The following is a 19,722-nucleotide window of genomic DNA, read 5'->3' on the forward strand; positions in this document are numbered from 1 at the left end:
AGCTTCAGGAAAAATATATTGGTAAGAAAAGGGATCTGTATTTTGTTTTTGTTGATTTGGAAAAGGCCTTTGACAGAGTCCCTAGAGAGGTGGTGAAGTGGGCAATGAGAAAGCTTGGTTTGGAGGAGTGGCTGGTTAGGGTGTTTATGGCTATGTTTGTGGGTGCTCGCACCCAGGTAAGAGTGAATGGAGATTTGAGTGATGAGTTTTCCATGATTGTTGGTGTGCATCAGGGGTCAGTTTTGAGTTCCATGTCATTTATCATGGTACTTGAAGCTCTCTCACGTGACTTCAGAAACGGACTCTGTTAAGAATTGACTCGAAAACTTTTGAGATACAGGATGTTAAAGCAATTGGATGATGGTTAGAGGGTTGGGAATGGTCACCCTTCTTTGGGATTGGCTGAATGAGAGCAAAGTTCCAGCAAGAAGGAAAGGTACAAGTTAATAGACAAAGGCGAAAGAGTTTGCCTAGGCAGAGTGTAAGCACAGAAGCACAGTTCATGAGGACAACAGAAGGGACTCCATCAGGCCCATGTGCCTTGTTAATATTGAGGCCAGTGATGGCAGAGAATACATCAGCTGAAGAAATTTTAATTTCAGCCATGAGGAAGTCAGAGGGGGGAAGTGATGGAGGAACAGCACCGGTATCTTCCGGTGAAGAGATGTGCTTTATCAGTAGAAGAAATAGCTACAGAGCCATTAGAGTGGAAAAGAGGAGGAAAGGATGATGAGGGAAATTTGTTAGAAAGGATTTTGGCAAGGTGCCAGAAGGAGCGGGAAGAATTCGAGTTGGAGACTTGAGAGCATTTAGTATGGATGAAATTATTTTTAGCAGAGCGAAGAACAGACTTAGCGTGATTCCGGGCAGAAACATAAAAAAGATGTGATTCAGGGGTGGGTTGGCTCTGGTACATTTTATAGGCCCTCTCCTTGTTGCAGACAGCATTAGAACAAGCAAGATTAAACTAAGGCTTTCTTACATTAATCAGAGGATATGAGAAATGTGTGTATGCTTCCATGCCTGAGAGAATAACCTCCATAATGCGCAATGCACACTTAGATGGCTTCCGGCCATGGAAGCAATAATCGTTCCAGGAAAAATCAGAGAAGTACTGCCTGAGGGCCTCCCAATCCACAACTCCAAAGTGCCACAGACAATGTTTCTTTGGAGGGTCCACAGGCCATACCAGAGCAATAGGACAGTTACGGTAGTAAGGTTATGATCGGAGGAGCCCAACGGAGAGTAAAGATTAACAGTGTAAGGAGAATGATTAGTTGTAAGGAAGAGGTCAAGTATGTTGGAGCTCTCCCCAAGGCGGTCAGGGATACGGGTAGGGTGCTGTAATAGTTGCCCCAGGTCACTAAGGACAGAAGATATGTAGGCCTGTTCACCAGGTGGATCAGTGAAAAGAGAGGAGAGCCAAAGGTGGTGGTGAACATTGAAATCTCCTAGAATGGAGATTTCAGAGAAAGGAGAAATGGATAGAATGTGTTCCATTGTAGAAGTAAGATAGTTGAAGAATTTTTAATAGTCAGTAGAATTAGGAGATAAGTAAACAGCACAGATATATTTAGTCAGAGCATGACAGGAGAGCTGAAGCCAGAGAGTAGAGAATTCAGAAGAATCAAGTTCAGGAACACGAGAGCGAGATAGGTTGTTGCATACATATACACAACATTCACCTTAGGTTGTTACATACATATACACAACATTCACCTTTGGCTTTGAAATGAATATAGTGAGAGTAGGAGGATACAGAAAAGGGTTTGTTGTTAGTTGCTTCAGACAGCTGAGTCTCGCTAAGGAAGAGAAGGTGAGGTTTAGAGGAGAGGTGTTGTTTGACAGAAAGTTAGAGGAAAGGCCGCAAACGTTGCAGAAATGAAGAAGTGAGTCAGACAGTGGATCCAGGCAGCTTGATGAGTCATCACCAGGAGAGGGGCAGATGGTAGGGGCATTTATGGTCCCGCCCCTGGGGACTCCGAGGCGTGGTTTGAGTGCGCCATTTTCCTTTTTTCTTTAAATTTTGAAAAGGAAGTGTAGTGTGTACTATGCATGTAGTTTGGTGTTGACAGTTAGAGAAGCTTGTCTTGGAGAGCACGCTGGCCTACTCTCTGTGTTGCTGAAACACTGAAAAAGTTCAGCAAAGGGGGATGGTCAGGACCTAGTCCTGAGGGCTCATGAAACGGGAGCTTCAGTTCTCCCTGTCATCAGCTTTCCATCCACCTTGGGAGTACTAGCCTGTTCGACTGGTGCTACTGTTTGAAAATTATTGCCAGTTAATGGATTTTTGTGATTGTCTAAAATGGCCATTTTTGTGGTACTCATCATATTGAAGTATTTAAAAAGGCTCCAACATGCTTGCATGCATCGGCTTGGTCACCTAATGGTGGCTGTCCATGCTTCCCTGATCCTGGTAGTCTCCCTGTTCAGTTCAGTATCCCTGAAGTCACACTCCATTACCTTGTTCCAGGACTTCTTCGATCTGCCTCTTGTAACCCTACCCTCAGCGTTCACAGTTCTCACCTTTCACACCTAATTGTCATCCTCCATCCTCTCCACATGCTCAAACCATCTCAACTCTGCCCCAGTTGTCACAGCGCCAATACACTCAAGTCCCATCCTAGCTTTCAACTCTTCAGTCGTAAACTTGTACACACAAATGCAGACTCACCTTTCAATCATACCAAAGTAATTGTTTATTTTGATGTGTGGTTTGCACTTGTGATGCAATAGCTGTCTATTTAAAACGGAGTAGCATTGTATGTTTCAGTTTCAGTTTCATTTTTAAAGGCTCCAACATGCTTGCATGCCTCGGCCTTGGTCACCTAATGGCGGCTTTCCACATTGTACGATCCATTGCAGCCTCCCTGTTCAGTCCCTTAACCCTGAGGTCACACTTAATAACTTCGTCCCATGTCTTTCTCGGTCTACCCATCATAACCCCACCCCCAATATTAATACTTCTCACCTTCCTCACCCAGTTATCATCCTCCATCCTCTCCACATGTCCAAACCATCTCAATCTACCTCTCCTCATCACAACACCAATACCTCCAGTCCCATCCTACCTCTCAACTCTTCCATCGTAAACCCAGCTCCCCCGGACCTTGCACGCAGGGACACACTACACATCCACCTAATCATTGTCATTTCTGTATGTCTGAGCTGGCGAATATCCTCCTCCTTTACTGCCCAGGTCTCACTACCATACAGCATTACACTCCTAACACATGCTGCATACAAAGACCCCTTAGCACATAGGGAGAGCCCTCTCAATGTCAGAAGAGGCAAGAGCTCCCTGAACTTCCTCCAACCACTTCTCACCCTAGCCACAGAGCTAACTCCAGCCCCACCTCCAGCACACATGTCTCCCAAATAACAAAACTCTTCCACACACTCAAGAGATTCACCAGCAAGCTCAATCCTTTCATGCCTGACAATCTCCACCTGCTCTCCCCGACACGCCGTACACATAAAATCAGCATTATCTCGCAGTCTACCTCTGATACCACTACATCTCTTGCGCACCCATTTATCACAAACACCGCACAAGATGGAATTACTTCCCACACCGTTGTGGCAAACTGCACACGGCCACTCTCCCTCGTCTTTGACAGTTCCGCCACCAACCATAGATATCATCACTTTTGTTTTATCTGCATTTACCCTAAAGCCCTTGTGCCCCATATCATCTCTCCACTTCCTAAACCTTTCCTCCACCTTCCTTTAGTTCTCTGCAGTCAACACCAAATCATCAGCTTACAACATCTCCCACGGGAGTCTGTTTTTAAAGTCACGTGAGAGGGCTTCAGGTACCATGATAAACAACATGGGACTCAAGACTGACCCCTGATGCACACCAACATTCGCGGAAAACTCATCTCTCAAATCTCCATTCACTCTTACCTGGGTGCTAGCACCCACATACATAACCATAACCACCCTAACCAGCCACTCCTCCAAGCCAAGCTTTCTCATTGCCCACTTCACCACCTCTCTAGGGACTCTGCCAAAGGCCTTTTCCAAATCAACAAAAACAAAATACAGATCCCTTCTCTCACCAGTATAATTTTCCTGAACCTGTCGAACAATGAATATGGCATCAGTTGTCCCCCTACCTGGCATAAACCCAAACTTCATCTCATCAATATTCACTCTTTCTCAAATCATACCTTCTAAAACTCTCTCCATTACCTGCATTATCTGATCTAAAAGCTTTATACCTCTATAATTTCCTCTTTCTAGGGCATCACTCTTCCCTTTATACACATTTACAATTACACTTTTCAGCCAGTCATCTGGGACAACACACTCATAAATAATCATATTTATCAGGTCAGTGACTAACCTTACCCCTATATATCCTGAGGCCCTCAACATTTCGGCAGTCAACCCCGACACACCTGCTGCCTTCCCCACCTTCATCCTTCCTATTGCCTCAACCACAGTAGCAGCATCAATCAAAGGCCAAGGGCCAAACACTGGATCTGCTGACTCCAAACCTTCCCTGTCCCAGTCAAACTCCTCATTCAACAACCGGCTATAATCCTCTCTCCATGCATCTTTAATATCCTCACTGTTCACCACTACCCTTCCTTCATCATTCTTCACACACTGCTCACCTGTAATATCCCGAATATCCCTCTTCATCTGATTTGCCACCTTAAGCATCATATTTTTCCTTTCCCCATGATTTAGGTTATCAAGTAAAAGTCTCTGTGGCTCAGACCTCGCCCTGTATACCTCTCTTCTAGCCCTACGCTTGGCAGCCAAGTATTCCTCCTTGCTACCACCCTTCTTCCATTCCCGGAAATGCCTTCTTTTCTCCTTAACTGCAGCTTCTACACCCTCATCCCACCACCAAGTTACTTTATGTCTTGGTGGTCCTCTTGTCCAACTGCATGTTACATCAGTAACTCTCAAGAGATTGTTCTTGAGGGCTCTGTACTGTTCATTAACGCTTCTGTCTACAGCTCCCTGTTCAGCCACCACTCTCCTTATCTCGCTATAGAAGGCATCCCTTACTACTTGGGTTTTCAGCTTCCATTGTATGTGTTTTATTTATTTTGTGAAACTAATAATGAAACAGTTGCTGAGCTGCAGAGTATGTAATTGGAACTGGAACTGTGAATAATAATACTAAGATAAAGTTCTGTTGCATGACTGCTTTTGCTTCACTTGATGTTAGTGCATTCTTACCATTTGAAGATGTTGAATTGTATGAATTATGAAAATACAGCCTGTTATGAAGATAATTCTCAGTTATCATCTTTACCTTTGGAAGTGGGAGCGATATTCTTTTCCATACTTCATTTGTTGGTCATGAAGATCAGTTTAGCATACAGCTGTCGAAACCCTAATGAGATCATTCAGTCATAGGGTATAGTGAGAGTAATAGGTACAGAGTGTAGTTGCATACAAATGTTAGCAGAAAGGTGATATTGAGTCCACAGCTGAAATAAATATTTTAAAGAACAGGAAAAATAGTGTATGAAATTTGTCAGTGATGATTATGATCTCAGTATCTTATTCCAAATCTTGCATATCAGCATCACTTTCAGTGACTGATCATCACAGTAATGATGATTTTGCAGAGTCCTACTTATGTGACTTATTCAGTGACTAATCATCACAGTAATGATGATTATTGCTGAGTCCTATTTATGTGACTTTTTCAATGACTGATCATCACAGTACTGATGATTATTGCAGAGTTCTACTTTATGTAACTTTTTCAGCAACTGAGCATCACAGTACTGATGATTGTTGTAGAGTCCTACTTTTTGTGACTTTCTTTTCATTGCAGTAACAGCTGCTTACTTCAGCATGGTTAGATAGTTTTAGTTCATCCTTACTACTACTAAGCAATTTAATTTAGGAAAATAGGTGACTTTTTGTATTAGAGGAGTTAGCTGCTGCCTTCATTAACCTCTTCATTGAAGGACATCATTCTTCAGTTGAACACAGTTATTTGGAAGCAGCGGAAGTAAACTACCAGTACTGATAAAATGTACTTTACTGTACTTTATATGAGATTGGCAGGGTTGGGCATGTGCTGTTATTGTTACTCTACTGTACTGCATTTGGTAATCACATTTTTGTATATAGTGTAATCTGAAAGATTATTATAGTACAGTGCAGTACTGATATAGTCAGATCGTAGAGTTAGCAAATAGTACGTTAGCATTCCTGACTAATGGGAATTTGGCACCCCAGTTTCTCTTGGTGATGTGATGTTTGTCAAATTGACTCCATCCAATAGGTAATCTGAAGCTCTTACCACAAGTGTGGATATTTATTCCTGTGAGGTGGAGTCAAAATTTCATGGGCTTGAATGGTGAGTGGATGAAAGTGTGGTTGATTTACTGTAATGGGCAGATTTTTGCTTGGTCTTCATATACAGTATCAGGTTTGTTTGTGCTGTCTAGACTACCTCACCTCAGCCGTAGATGGAATAAAGTGTTTTGGGTGGTGATGATGATAACTTTTGTGTGTATTATTAAGGAAAGCTTTTCTGAAGGTAGTTGTAAAGTACAATAATTGTCACGTATTGTAATACAGTATAGGCAGTCCCATATGATGTAAAAAAATACATAAGGAATAAGTAGGCAGTATTCAGGTAGAACTGTAGTACAACAGGTTGCCTTATTTTTCAGTCACACTTGAAGGGAAGAAAGTAGGAAGTGTGCCAGGTGGGAGGAAGGGTACAGAGAAAGAGCACATTGGTCACACTTCACACATCTTTGCCATGGCTGTGTCCTCAGACAGCAAGTTTATGGTAAGTTTTTTTTTTTTATATATATAGATTGTAATGGCTGCATATCACAAACACTGGTAAGTACTAACATAAGAGCAAAGTTTGGCTGTCCATTCATTTATCCATCCATCATCATCATCCAGTCCGTTATTGCCCCATCAAGAGCATTCGGGCCTGTGGCTAGACTACTCAGTCCAGATATTTAACCCAATAACAGCAACTTGGTTACATCATAAGAGGTCATGAAAATGGCAGCATAGTAGCTACATCTTAAGAGTTGGAATAAAAATTTAACATCCTGCTTTGCTCTGATGTGAATGGGTGACAGAAGACGTGAAATAGATCATGTGGAAGCATCGGGAGCTTTTGCTAGTAGCTCCAGACCTACCCAGCAATCTCATGCCCATTAAAATGATCTTTGATGAAATAGATAAGTACATAATGGCAATTGGGGGGGGGGCTTGCCCAGAAATACTTAACCAAGAACAATTTACAGGCCTACCCCGATATACGATATTGTTGTGTACCAGTGGGAGCATTTGGTCAGTGAGAATATCAGATAGTGAAGCAATTTTCCCTGTAAGAAACTGAAAAAAAAAGCCTTAGATGCATTTTAGGCCCAAACCCAAACTTTCATATACCTTAATCAATAGAGGCTGACACAGAAACACCATAGGTTATGTTATTATCCTCATAATCAGTCCCATTGGTAAAGAATTTGACATCAAACATCACATGCAGGAAAGTATTCAGGCCAGCAGACGCAGCGAGTGGGAGAGTGTATGAGCAGGCTAGGCAGGCGGGGATGGGGGAGGGTGGGGGGACGGGGAAGGAGACAAGCAGAGGTGGGGGAGGGTGCAGAGATGGGGAGGGAGACAAGCTGGGGTTGGGGTGGGTGGGAGGACAGTGAGGGAGACAAGCAGGGGTGGATGAGGGTGGAGGGATGGGGGGGAGACAAGCAGGCATGGGGGAGGGCAGGGGGACTAGGAGAGAGACAAGACACCCAAATTGCCCTACTACCCCCCTACCCCAATCTCTCTCTCTCTCTCTCACACACACACACACACACACACACACTTGGGAAACAAGTGGGGGTGGGGGTGGGGGAGGAGGGGGGGGGATGAGGAGGGAGACACACCTGGCAGTGCTGAGCATGGTGGGGGATGGAGAAGGGATAGGGACCGAAGAGAGGGGATGGAGGGAGGACAGGGAGAGCCATGTGCACCACCGCATCCTGTTCAGAAGCGCTCGTTTCAAACCTAGAAAGGAGCGGAGTGTTCAGACTAGGGAATCGATGGCCGTTCGGATTGTGGGAATGTTCCTCAATTTCATTTGTTTGGTCTAGCAAATTGTCGTTTACCGATGCGCTGGATATCGGGGTATGCCTGTAGTTGCTAAACTATGCCATATATTGTCCTAAAAATTGACATGCTTATACTCTGCTTCATGATATTTTCTATGAACTTGGGTGCTTATACTCTGCTTCATGATATTTTCTATGAACTTGGGTGACTGATTTTTTTTCTTTCTTTCTTTTTAGGGGCATAGAATATATTCTGTAAGTTTCAGTTCTCTGGATAAGGAGAAAGTGATCATTTGCTTGCTCATGGATGATGTTATGTGAGCATTGAACCCCAAACACCCTTTGGAATATAGCCCCTATGGGCAATATGTGGTGGGAGTAGGCAACAGTTTTAGTATGGTAACTGGGCACAGTATTCATAATTATTTTTTAAATGATTTTTTTTATTATGTGTTTGCATATGTATTTTTCTGTGATTTTTGGCAGTGTACTACTCAGGTGGCTATGGCATGCCCATTTGTAGAGGACTTTTATTGGAAAATATAGGACACAAGTCAAGAGCAAGAGCAGTGGAAATAGGATTATTTGAGAAGACCATGTGGAGTTCCATAGAGAGAGAGACTGACAAATGAAGAAATGAAGGAGCATTGTGATGTGGATGTAGGTGCAATAGAAACTGTTAGGAGAAATATTTTGAGGTGGTTTGGCCATGTGGAGAGGATGGAGAGTGAGAGACTAACTAGGATAGTGTATGCGAGTGAGGTGGAGGGGGGGGGGGAAAGAGAGGGAGACCGAGGACGAGATGGAGGGACGGAGTAGAGAGGTATACGAGGGGGGGTGCAAATTAGGGAGAGTGCAACAAAATGGCATGGGACAGGGTGACATGGACGTGTGTTTTGATGAGAATGTGAACCAAAAATAGCTGATGGTCCATCCTTGGGGAGGACAGAGATGAATTTAAACCTGGACTTTGTGTTGGCTGATAATACAGTTATGCAACAACAACAGTAACATCATCATCATCATCATCATCATCATCATCATCATCCAGACCTCTTTTCCCACCCTAAGGCAAGGTGAGGAGTATCACGTCCAGACAGCCTAAGTTTGCCCAGTCCAATGGGCCATGCTTCCATTCACTCTTCATTTAAACCCCCGGAATCCAGGCTCTCTCTGATACGCCAAAAACATTCACCACATTCTGTAGCTTCAAATACACGTATCCAATAGAATCAGTCCAGATGTTGTCACGTTAAAAAGGGGTGCCAAATCCCTGATCATGCACTTCTTCTCACAACATTCATCCAGCCAGCTCGATCTCTTGTCAGTCCCCTAGCCTCACTGACTTCCATACCTCTCTTCCTCACACACTAATCAACAATAACAACCAGCGGATTTTAATGTGCTGTAGAAAAGACCTCCCAGGCTGTAAGAATTTGAAACAATCCTGACAGTATCTTCTGTTCTTAAGTGAAAAAGGGGGAACTTGTTAAAGTTGGTGATGATGAATAACAAAAAGAATTTATTCCAGGCATCTGGTGACCAAGGTGGTTATATACACATCTGGGATGTAGAGAGTTTGAAGCAACTCAAGACTTTCAAGAAACATCGAGCCACTATCTCAGGGCTAGCCTTCCGCCGCTCCTCTCACATACTCTTTTCAGCCTCACATGATCGAATGGTTATGGTTTGGAATCTCGACGCCATGGCCTTCGTGGAAAATCTGTAAGTTATTTTGATAAAAGTACAGTGTGCTGTAATGTTCATCTTGTCTGTTGTTTGAATATTTTGGAAATTTCTCCTCTTCTCACTTTGACTTGGGATTGTAGGCCAAATCATCTTTGAAGTGTATGATTACTACGGAATGTAACCATTCATATATCATTTTATTGTGTATCTCATTTCATCCCAATTCACCTTCTTGCATACACCTGTTCATTATAAAGTAAAAAAAAAGAAAAAGTACAAATTTGTCATGTGTTATTCCTTATGAAACATAATTTATCCAGCCAACTCAATCTCCTGTCAGTTGCATAGCTAACAGAACTTTCAGACTTTGCTTTATTTTTTTTTTATTTTTTTATTTTTTTTTTTTACATGCTCATTTACAATATCCATCTACCTTGTCCTTGGTCTACAATACCTAGCTATGTGGGGTGGTACTGTGTATCCCATGTGAAGAGAGACAGAGGCCACTTCTACCTGGATTCCAGACTTGCCCTTCATCCTGTGAATTGGACTCCATTCTGACATAGCAGGGTGCTGTCTTACATGAGGGAGCAGCTGCTCCTCATGCTGTTTTATCTATCTATCTGTCTATTTATCTGTCTACCTATCTGTCTATCTGCCTATAGCCAGATGCCTTAATTCCAGAGGTGATGGCCTTCATCAGTTTACAGGATGATGATAAAGGTTTTATTTTAATTTTTATTTCATTTAATCTGTAGTTTTTATTTATTTACATTTTTTCCAGGGGTGGTCACCAAGATGCCATAACAGGAATTGATTCTCATGTACGTGAAAGCTGTATCACCAGTGGTGGGCGGGATCAAAGTGTCATCATTTATGTTTTGGCTGAGGATAAGCAGCTTCGGTTCAATGGCCACCATGACTCTATTGATGGTGTTAAACTTGTCAATGAAAAGACCTTCATTACTTATGGACAGGATGGGTAAGTAAACTGTCTTTGTCTTCACAACATTGTAAGGAATGGTGTATTATTCTTTTGTATTGTCATTAGGGGCCAGTCAACCAGTGAAACAGAGGAAGCCAGAAATGCTGGAACAGGGTTATAATATACAGTAATAGAGATGATCATCGGTAGGTGTGTTGTCGTATCATTCCTCATATCGTTTATAAAGGCTCCAGCATGCTTGCACGCTTTAGCTTTGATCACCTAGTGGTGACTCTTCATGCTGCTCGATCCCTTGCAGCTTCAGTTTTGTTCCTTATCCCTGAGGTCTCACTTTATGAGCCCATCCTAGGTCTCTCTCTCTCTCTCTCTCTCTCTCTCTTTTTCTCAAGCCTACCAACCACATTCACTATTTTCACCTGCACCAGATTGTCGTCCTTCATCCTCTCAGAATGCCCAAACCATCTCCATCTACTGTACCACTCCTTATCACAGCACCAATTCATTCACACCCCATCCTAAGTCCCAACTCTTGAATCGCAATGCTAGCTCCCCCCTCAGTTCTCACATTCAGGGATGCACTACACATCCATCTAATCATTGTCATTCTGAATATTTGAGCCTATGATATTGTCATTCTGTATCTTTGAGCCTGTGAATATCTTCTTCCATTACCGCCCACATCTCGCTATAGTACAGCATACCAGTATCACTACTAACACAAGCCACATACAAAGATCCCTTAGCACAGAGGGAGAGCCCTGTCAGTATTAGGAGAGCAACAGCTCCCTGAACTTTCTCCAGTCACTCCTTACCCTAGCTACAGAGCTAGCTCCAACCCCACCTCCAGTACATAATATGCACCCCAGATAACAAAACTCCTTCACACACTTACGGGACTCTCCAGCAAAATCAGTTCTTTCACACCTGATTGTCTGTACATCTCTGAAGTGGGCAATGAGAAAGCTTGGCTTGGAGGAGTGGCTGGTTAGGGTGGTTATGGCTATGTATGTGGGTGCTTACACCCAGGTAAGAGTGAATGGAGATTTGAGTGATGGGTTTTCCGTGAATGTTGGTGTGCATCAGGGGTCAGTTTTGAGTCCCATGTTGTTTATCATGGTTTTTGAAGCCCTTTCATGTGACTTTAGAAATGGACTTCCATGGGAGTTGTTGTATGCTGATGATCTGGTGTTGCTTGCAGAGAATGAGAGGGAGGCAGAGGAAAGGTTTAGGAAGTGGAGAGATGGTATGGGACACAGGGGCTTAAGGGTAAATGCAGATAAAACAAAAGTAATGATATCTAGGGTTGGTGGCGGTACTGTCAAAGACAAGGGAGAGTGGCCATGTGCAGTTTGCCACAAGGGTGTGGGAAGTAATTCCATCTTGAGCGGTGTTTGTGATAAATGGGTGCATAAGAGATGTAGTGGTATCATAGGTAGACTGCGAGATAATGCTGATTTTATGTGTACGGCGTGTCAGGGAGAGCAGGTGGAGATTGTCAGACGTGAAAGAATTGAACTTGCTGGTGAATCTCTTGAGTGTGTGGAAGAGTTTTGTTATTTGGGAGACATGTTGTGTGCTGGAGGTGGGGCTGAAGCTAGCTCTGTGGCTGGGGTGAGAAGTGGTTGGACGAAGTTCAGGGAGCTCTTGCCTCTCTTAACATTGAGAGGACTCTCCCTACGTGATAAGGGGTCTTTGTATGCAGCATGTGTTCGGAGTGTAATGCTGTATGGTAGTGAGACCTGGGCAGTGAAGGAGGAGGATATTCGCCAGCTCAGACATACAGAAATGACACTGATTAGGTGGATGTGTAGTGCGTCCCTGCATCCAAGGTCTGGGGGGGCTGGGTTCACGTTGGAAGAGTTGAGAGGTAGGATGGGACTGGAGTGTATTGGTGTTGTGATGAGGAGAGGTAGATTGAGATGGTTTGGACATGTGGAGAGGATGGGGGATGATAATTGGGTGCAGAAGATGAAAAGTGTTAATATTGGGGGTGGGGTTATGAGGGGTAGACCGAGAAAGACATGGGACGAGGTCATTAAGTGTGACCTCAGGGTTAAGGGACTGAACAGGGAGGCTGCAATGGATCGTGCAGCATGGAGAGCCGCCATTAGATTACCAAGGCCGACACATGCAAGCATGTTGGAGCCTTTAAAAACAAAACGAAACAAAACGATCTCTCTTCATCACATTGCACATACAAAATCAGCATTATTTTGCAGCCAACTCCTAATACCAGTAAATTTCTTATGCATCCACTTATCACAAGCATTGCACGAGATGGAGTTACTTCCCACACCCTTGTAGCAAACTGCATATGGCAACACTCGCTTGGCTTTGACAGCTGCTACCAGCCCTGGATATCATCACTCTAGTGTTATCTGCAATTACTCTAAAACCCTTGTACCCCATTCCACCACTCCATTTCATAAATCTTTCTTCCACTTCCATTTCATTCTCTGCAATCAACAAGTCATCAGCATACAACATCTCACAAGGGAGTCCATTTCTGAAGGCACGTGAGAGAACTTGAAGCACTATGACAAACAAAAAGGGACTTGAGACTACCCTTATACACTCTAGCATTCATGGAGAACATGTCTTTCAAATCTCCATTCACTCTTACCTAGATGTGAACACCTACAAACATAGCCATGACCTCTGTAGCCAGTCACTCCTCGATCCCAAGCTTTCTCATTGCCCGCTTCACCACTTCCCAAGGGACTCTATCAAAGGCCTTCTTCAAATCAACAAAAACAAAATACGACTCCCCTATCTTTCCTGTATATTTTCCTTGAAGCTGTCAGACAGTGAATATGGCATCAGTTGTCCCTTTGCCCAGCTTAAACCCAAACTGCATCTCATCAGTATTTGCTCTTTCCCATGTTATACCTCCTAGGTCTGTCTCCATTACCTTCATGGTTTGATCCAAAAGTTTTATGCATCTACAGTTGCCTCTTTCCTGGACATCACCCTACTCCATATACACATGTACAGTTGCTCTTCAGCCAGGTATCTGAGACAGCACACTCACAGATAATCAGTTTTATCAAATCTGTAACTAAACCCACTTCTGTATTGCTTGAGGTCTTCAGCATTTCACCAGTCAACCCAGACACACATGCCACCTTCCCCAACTGCATCATGCTTAACTCCTGCCCCACTCATCGCCTCATATGAGGCGATATGCAGGCTGCCCCTGGCTGCACTGATCTTGACACAATAATTTCACGCACGAGGAAGGATCAGTGGTTTCCACGGGAGTGTTGAGTCTTCCTCTACACCATCAGAGCTCTTGCCAAGCCCTGTCACAGCAGTTGCCAAATACTGCATATTAAGTAATTCAGATATGCAGACCACTCCTGGCCATGCTGATCACCTCATACGAGGCGATGGGTCTCCGTGCCATAATTTCATGCACGGGGAAGCATCAGTGGTTTCCATGAGAACATTGAGTCTCCCTTGATGCCATCAGAGCAGTTACCAAACCCTGCCACACTGCAGTTGCCAAACACCCCATATTCAGCAATTCAGTTCTCGTTTGTAGCCCAGTAATGGCGGATTCATGCCTGTCTACCTCCCACGGTCCTGGCGATTATCGCTGCTCTCACACCCACCCAAGCGGCGTAAATTACAAAAAGACAATGATGATGAAGAGTTTGAACTCAGAAACACTTGATCTGAGGGCAAAAATCAACTTAACATTAAAATAAAAAGTCCACAAAGATGACTCTGGGAAGGTAATTGGGTTGATAAGAATTAGCGCGGTGGGGGTTAATGCTTTGCTCACAGTCGCAGTACCAATTACAGGCCAAGGGCCAGATGCTTGATCTGCCGATTCTAAACCTTCCCTGTTCCATGCAAACTCCTCTTTCAGCAGCTGTCTTTAACGCCCACTGCAGTAATTCATATCAGCCTGGTTATCTTTCCTGAGTCATTGTTTTGGGATTATTATTTTTTTATTTTTTTTATTTTTTTTTGTCATCAGATCAAGTGTTGCTGATCTTGAACTCCGCATCACCCTTGTCTTTTTGTAATTTACGCTTCTTAGGTGGGTGTGAGGGCAGCGATAAGTCACGAGACGAGTCGGGCATGAGTCCACCATTGCTGGGCTACAAACGAGAACTGAATTACTAAGTATGCAATATTTGGCAACTGTGGTGTGTCAGAGTTTGGCAACTGCTCTGATGGTGTCGAGGGAGACTCAGTGTTCCCATGGAAACCATTGACGCTTCCTCATTCTTGAAATTATGGCATGTAGACCCATCGCCTCATACGAGGCAATCAGTGTGGCCAGGGGTGGCCTGCATATCACCTCATATGAGGCAATGAGTGCGGTGGGGATTAATACCCTCACTGTCTACCACTCCCTTGCCTTCATCATTCTTCACACATTGCTTACCTCTGATGTCCCTGTTTTCCCATGTCATCTGATTTCCCACCTGTAATACCATATTTCTTTCTCCACTATTTAGGTTATCCAGTAAAAGTATCTCAGATGCAGATTTTACCTTGTCTACCCCCATTCTAGCCGTACGATTGGCAGTCAAGTATTCCTCTCTCTTATCATCTCTTTTCTATACCTGGAAAACTGTTCTTTTCACCTTAACTGTGGCTTCTACATCATCATGCTACCATGTTACCGTATGTCTTAGAGGGCCCCTCATCCATCCACACACTGTATCAGTAGTTCTCAAGAGGGTGTTGTTGAGAACTTTGTACTGCTCATTAACATTTCTGTTAACGGTTCCCTGTTCAGCCACCACTCTACTCATGTGAATATAGAATGCATCCATTAGTGCATGGTTTTTCAGCTTCCATATTTTCCTCGTGGATGCATAGGTCCTCTTCTTCACCATCCTTTCCATCAGTACCATGCCACATGTTGGTAATTTTGTGTCGCTGCACTCACTTTTCACTCCCTATAAGTTTTAACGTCCTTTGCCAACTTCTGGTTAACCCTGCTGACCAGGAACTAGACATATTGGCTACTGTTACCCCCAGACTTACTCTCTCTCTCTCTCTCTCTTTAAAATGTATGTTACACATAATCATGTTCGTTGCCTTCCCAAATTTGAGTACCTGTTCCTCATACCATATGTGCATCCCCTAAGTACTCCTTCATATCTTTGTGCAGCTTCAAACACATGACTGTTTAAATCCCCACTCAAAACTGCAATCTCATCATCCCCTGTGCCACCAACCACACATATCAAGTCGTCTCTGAATCTGTCTTTTTCTTCATTCAAGCCAGCATGTCTAGCATATGTCAATATAACTGAAATCTTGAGTTTACCAAGCAATATTTCCAGTGCTGTAAGCATTTCGTATACTTTCATTACATTCATGACACATTCCACCCATTTCTCCTTAACCAGCACACTCACACCACCATATTTGAATACACTTCTGAGCCAAAATAGTTTATACCCACAGTTCTTCTCAGCAGTCATCCTAGATGGCTCACCCTTGAACCTGACTTCCTGTCGGCAGTAGATATCCACCCATCTCCCACTCACAGTCACTACCACTTCACCCACTCAGCCCTTCAAACTACCCACATTTCATGATGCTACTTTGAGCTCCTTTGGTGATTTTATTTCTGCATGCTTGCTTTTATTGCTTTTGCTTTTTATTTTTGCCATAAGTTGGGTAAATGAAGGAGGAGGCAGAACAAATGCCTTGCCTATCTGCATAGTCTCAATTCCGGGCATGGGACCAGGGACCCATAGCTCACCAGCCGTGGCCAGTGGCTGTGGCAGTGGACTCAGGACACTGTGCCAGGACAGCTGCAGGAACACCCTCCAAGTGCTCCTTGATGCTGTAACTGCCCTGCCATTATGCACCCATTGATAGGGCAGCCGGTTGGGGTGCTACTCCCAGGCCTTTTTTTTGTTTTATTTGTTTTAATTAATTAATTACCGGTATTATTATTTTTTTATTATGTGTCTGACACTGGGCATAGGCTTCACAGCCTGCTTCCAAGGCCCAATTGTCCTCTTGCATACCATACACCTCCACGTCACCATTTTGGCGCTAACACCCACCCTCCGTATTGAATACACACTAGGGCTGTCTCATACAGGACTTGTATATTGGTATTAGCAGGGGTACTTTTGCGATATGTTGGCGGGTCTTATGGTAGATCAATCCAGTTGGATTGAGCCTGTGTAGGTTTACATCCAAGGGATGGTTAGGGTTTATTGCCCACGTAATGCCACTCAGGGATGAGTGAGGTTGGTTACATGCATCTTAAATGTCAGGACCAACTTGCCTAGCCCCTTAGATGGTGAATGATTGATGAATGAATGTGTCTTCAACTTTTGCCAGTTCCCTCATCCAAACTCACTTTCTCCCCTTCAGTGTAATTCCTTACACTAGACTGCCATTTCCATTGCTGTCAGGGAATTCATAAGTTAACATTCTAGAACAGTTTGGACACAGGGTTATACTGCTTTTCAACTTAACATTTTAACCCCTTAACCGTGGGGCATCACTTTCGTGACGCTCGAGAGCAAAGGACCATACCGCAGGGCGTCACTTTTGTGATTCTGTGTTATTTTGAATTCGCCTGGGCTTTCAAGTGGTGGCTTGTATCATCTGTCAGTACTGGTAGTGTCCAGCTATACTCAGTTCTGGTAATGTCATCTGCACTCCCATCCACTGTTGACAATTTAGCCATTTTTCCCCCTGTCCTTGACTCCCCTCCTTACCTCCCCTCCATTACCCTCTACTTCCGCCTGCCCAGCTGCAACTGTGCTACACAAAGTCTGGACGGATTTTTCCACTCATTTTATCCATTGAAATGTGCCCTATGCCCTATTCCTGTACATAATAATATATAAAAGAAAGAGAAAAGGTAATTGATACTGCCATGTGTCTGGAATGGGATAATTATCACCTGGCAACATCCCACGTGCACTCGTTCGCTAATTTTCCCTGTTTATTTACCCTTGAAGTATGCCGTATGACCTATTCTCGTAACAAAAATATATATATAAGAAAGGAAGGGAGAAGCCTAATTGATATTTACATTCACCTGGAACCACCTAATTTATTATGTACAGTATTGTCTAGATTTCCTGCCAATCATTTCATAGCATATAAACTAGCAGCTGTCACCATGCTGACATTGTCAACCCTTCCCTGTCCCTAGGCCACATCATTCAGTTTATTGTCGTCTTTCAAGGTGAAACCACATCCGATTCGCGCCTGTCCATAGCTCCTGGCAAAGGGCTCTGTGACCTCTACCTCTACTAAACTTCATGTGGGAAGGGGTAAAGGGCTAAGTGACTCTGCTGTGGAACGTGAACTGGCTGATTTATCAATGATAATGATGGACAGTGACTATGAGCTTTTTTTTGACTCAAAACAGTTCAAGTGGAAATGTAAATAATGTGTAAATAGCAAGTGAAAACAAACAATGTAAATATAACTGAATAGTCTATCTATCTATCTATAGCCCGACGCCCTAATCCCGCAAAGGGTGGCCGCAGACAAAACGCCTCCAAGTCACTCTGTCACCCACCATTTGACTCCCCTCCCCCCAACTCACCCCCCCCCTCCCTCATATACCTCTCAACTCCATCCCTCCACCTCCATCCCTCCACCTCATCCTCGGTCTACCCCTCCCTCTCCCTCCCTCCACCTCACCTACATACACCCTCTTAGTCAGTCTTTCATTCTCCATCCTCTCCACATGTCCAAACCACCTCAGTGTATTTCTCCTAATCTTTTCAACCACATCCACATCTACCCCACAACGTTCCTTCACTTCTTCATTCGTCAACCTGTCCCTCCATGTCACTCCACATGCTCCTCTCAAGTAACTCATTTCCACTGCTCTCACTCTTGACTTGTTCCCCTCTTGCAAGGTCCACGCCTCGCTTCCATACGTCAGGGTAGGGATCACAATACCATCATGCAGTGACTTCTTAACTTCCATACTCACCTCCCTATTTCTCATCACTGCTTTCAGTGTGCCAACAACCTTCCTTCCCTGCTGTACCCTTTCACGTACTTCATCCCCCAAAGTTCCATCCTTACTCATCACACTACCCAAGTACTTGAATGCACTCACATTCTCCATATCCTCACCATCCAACCTCACTGCACACTCTGTGACTTCATTCCTCTCAAACACCATAACTTTACTTTTGTTTACATTAACTTTCAGCTTCCTCCTCCTACACACTGTCCCAAATTCATTCACCAAACCTTGCAACTCCCATTCATCTTCACTCAACAATACTGTATCATCAGCAAACAGCAACACTGGAAGCTTCCAAATCTCACCCTCATTCATTAGGGCCACCCCCACATCCACTGCCCTACCTTGTACCTCCTTTACGACCCCATCCATATATATATTAAATAGCCATGGAGACATTACACACCCCTGTTTCAGTCCCACATTGAGATCAAAGAACTCACTCAGCTCACCATCCACTCGCACCGTAGCCCTAGCTCCCTCGTACATACTCTTCACAGCACTCAACAATTTCCCCTCCACTCCATATATTCTTAATACCTTCCACATACCTTTCCTATCTATTCTGTCATAAGCTTTCTCCAAGTCCATGAAGGCAGCGTACACTTTCCTTCCCTTCTCTAGATACTTCTCCACTAAACATCTTAGAACAAATATCTGATCTACACACCCTTTTCCCTTCCTAAATCCCCCTTGTTCTTCTCCAACTAGCTCCTCTGTCATATGCCTAACCCTATCAATGAGTATTCTACCATATATTTTACCAGTCACACTAAGAAGGCAAATACCCCTATGGTTACCACATACTTCTCTCTCCCCTTTTCCTTTGTACAGAGGAACAATTATACCTGATTTCCAGTCCTCTGGAACCCTTCCCTCTTCCCAAGCCAATCTACACAACTTCCATATCCACTCCACAACAATCTCACCCCCATACCTAAGCATTTCACCACACACTCCATCAATTCCTGGGGCCTTTCCCAGCTTAATCTTCTTCATCGCTTCCACTACTTCCGACCTACTGATCTCTTCCTCCC

General features: G+C 43.8%; 1 protein-coding gene across 1 annotated transcript in view; it reads left to right on the forward strand.

The window, feature by feature from the left end:
- The window catches only part of LOC145398006 (U3 small nucleolar RNA-interacting protein 2-like), a 116,739-nt gene that overhangs the window by 77,535 nt on the left and 19,482 nt on the right, over positions 1 to 19,722 (forward strand). The window contains exons 4-6 of the mRNA XM_080270975.1: positions 6,660 to 6,781; positions 9,595 to 9,788; positions 10,537 to 10,734. Of these exons, the coding sequence (XP_080127101.1) occupies positions 6,660 to 6,781; positions 9,595 to 9,788; positions 10,537 to 10,734 (514 nt within the window). The remainder of the gene's footprint in view (positions 1 to 6,659; positions 6,782 to 9,594; positions 9,789 to 10,536; positions 10,735 to 19,722) is intronic.

This window comes from Coenobita brevimanus, chromosome 5 (genome assembly GCF_032717465.1).
Source record: "Coenobita brevimanus isolate Jiangsu-jjx chromosome 5, ASM3271746v2, whole genome shotgun sequence".
Lineage (NCBI taxonomy): Eukaryota > Metazoa > Arthropoda > Malacostraca > Decapoda > Coenobitidae > Coenobita > Coenobita brevimanus.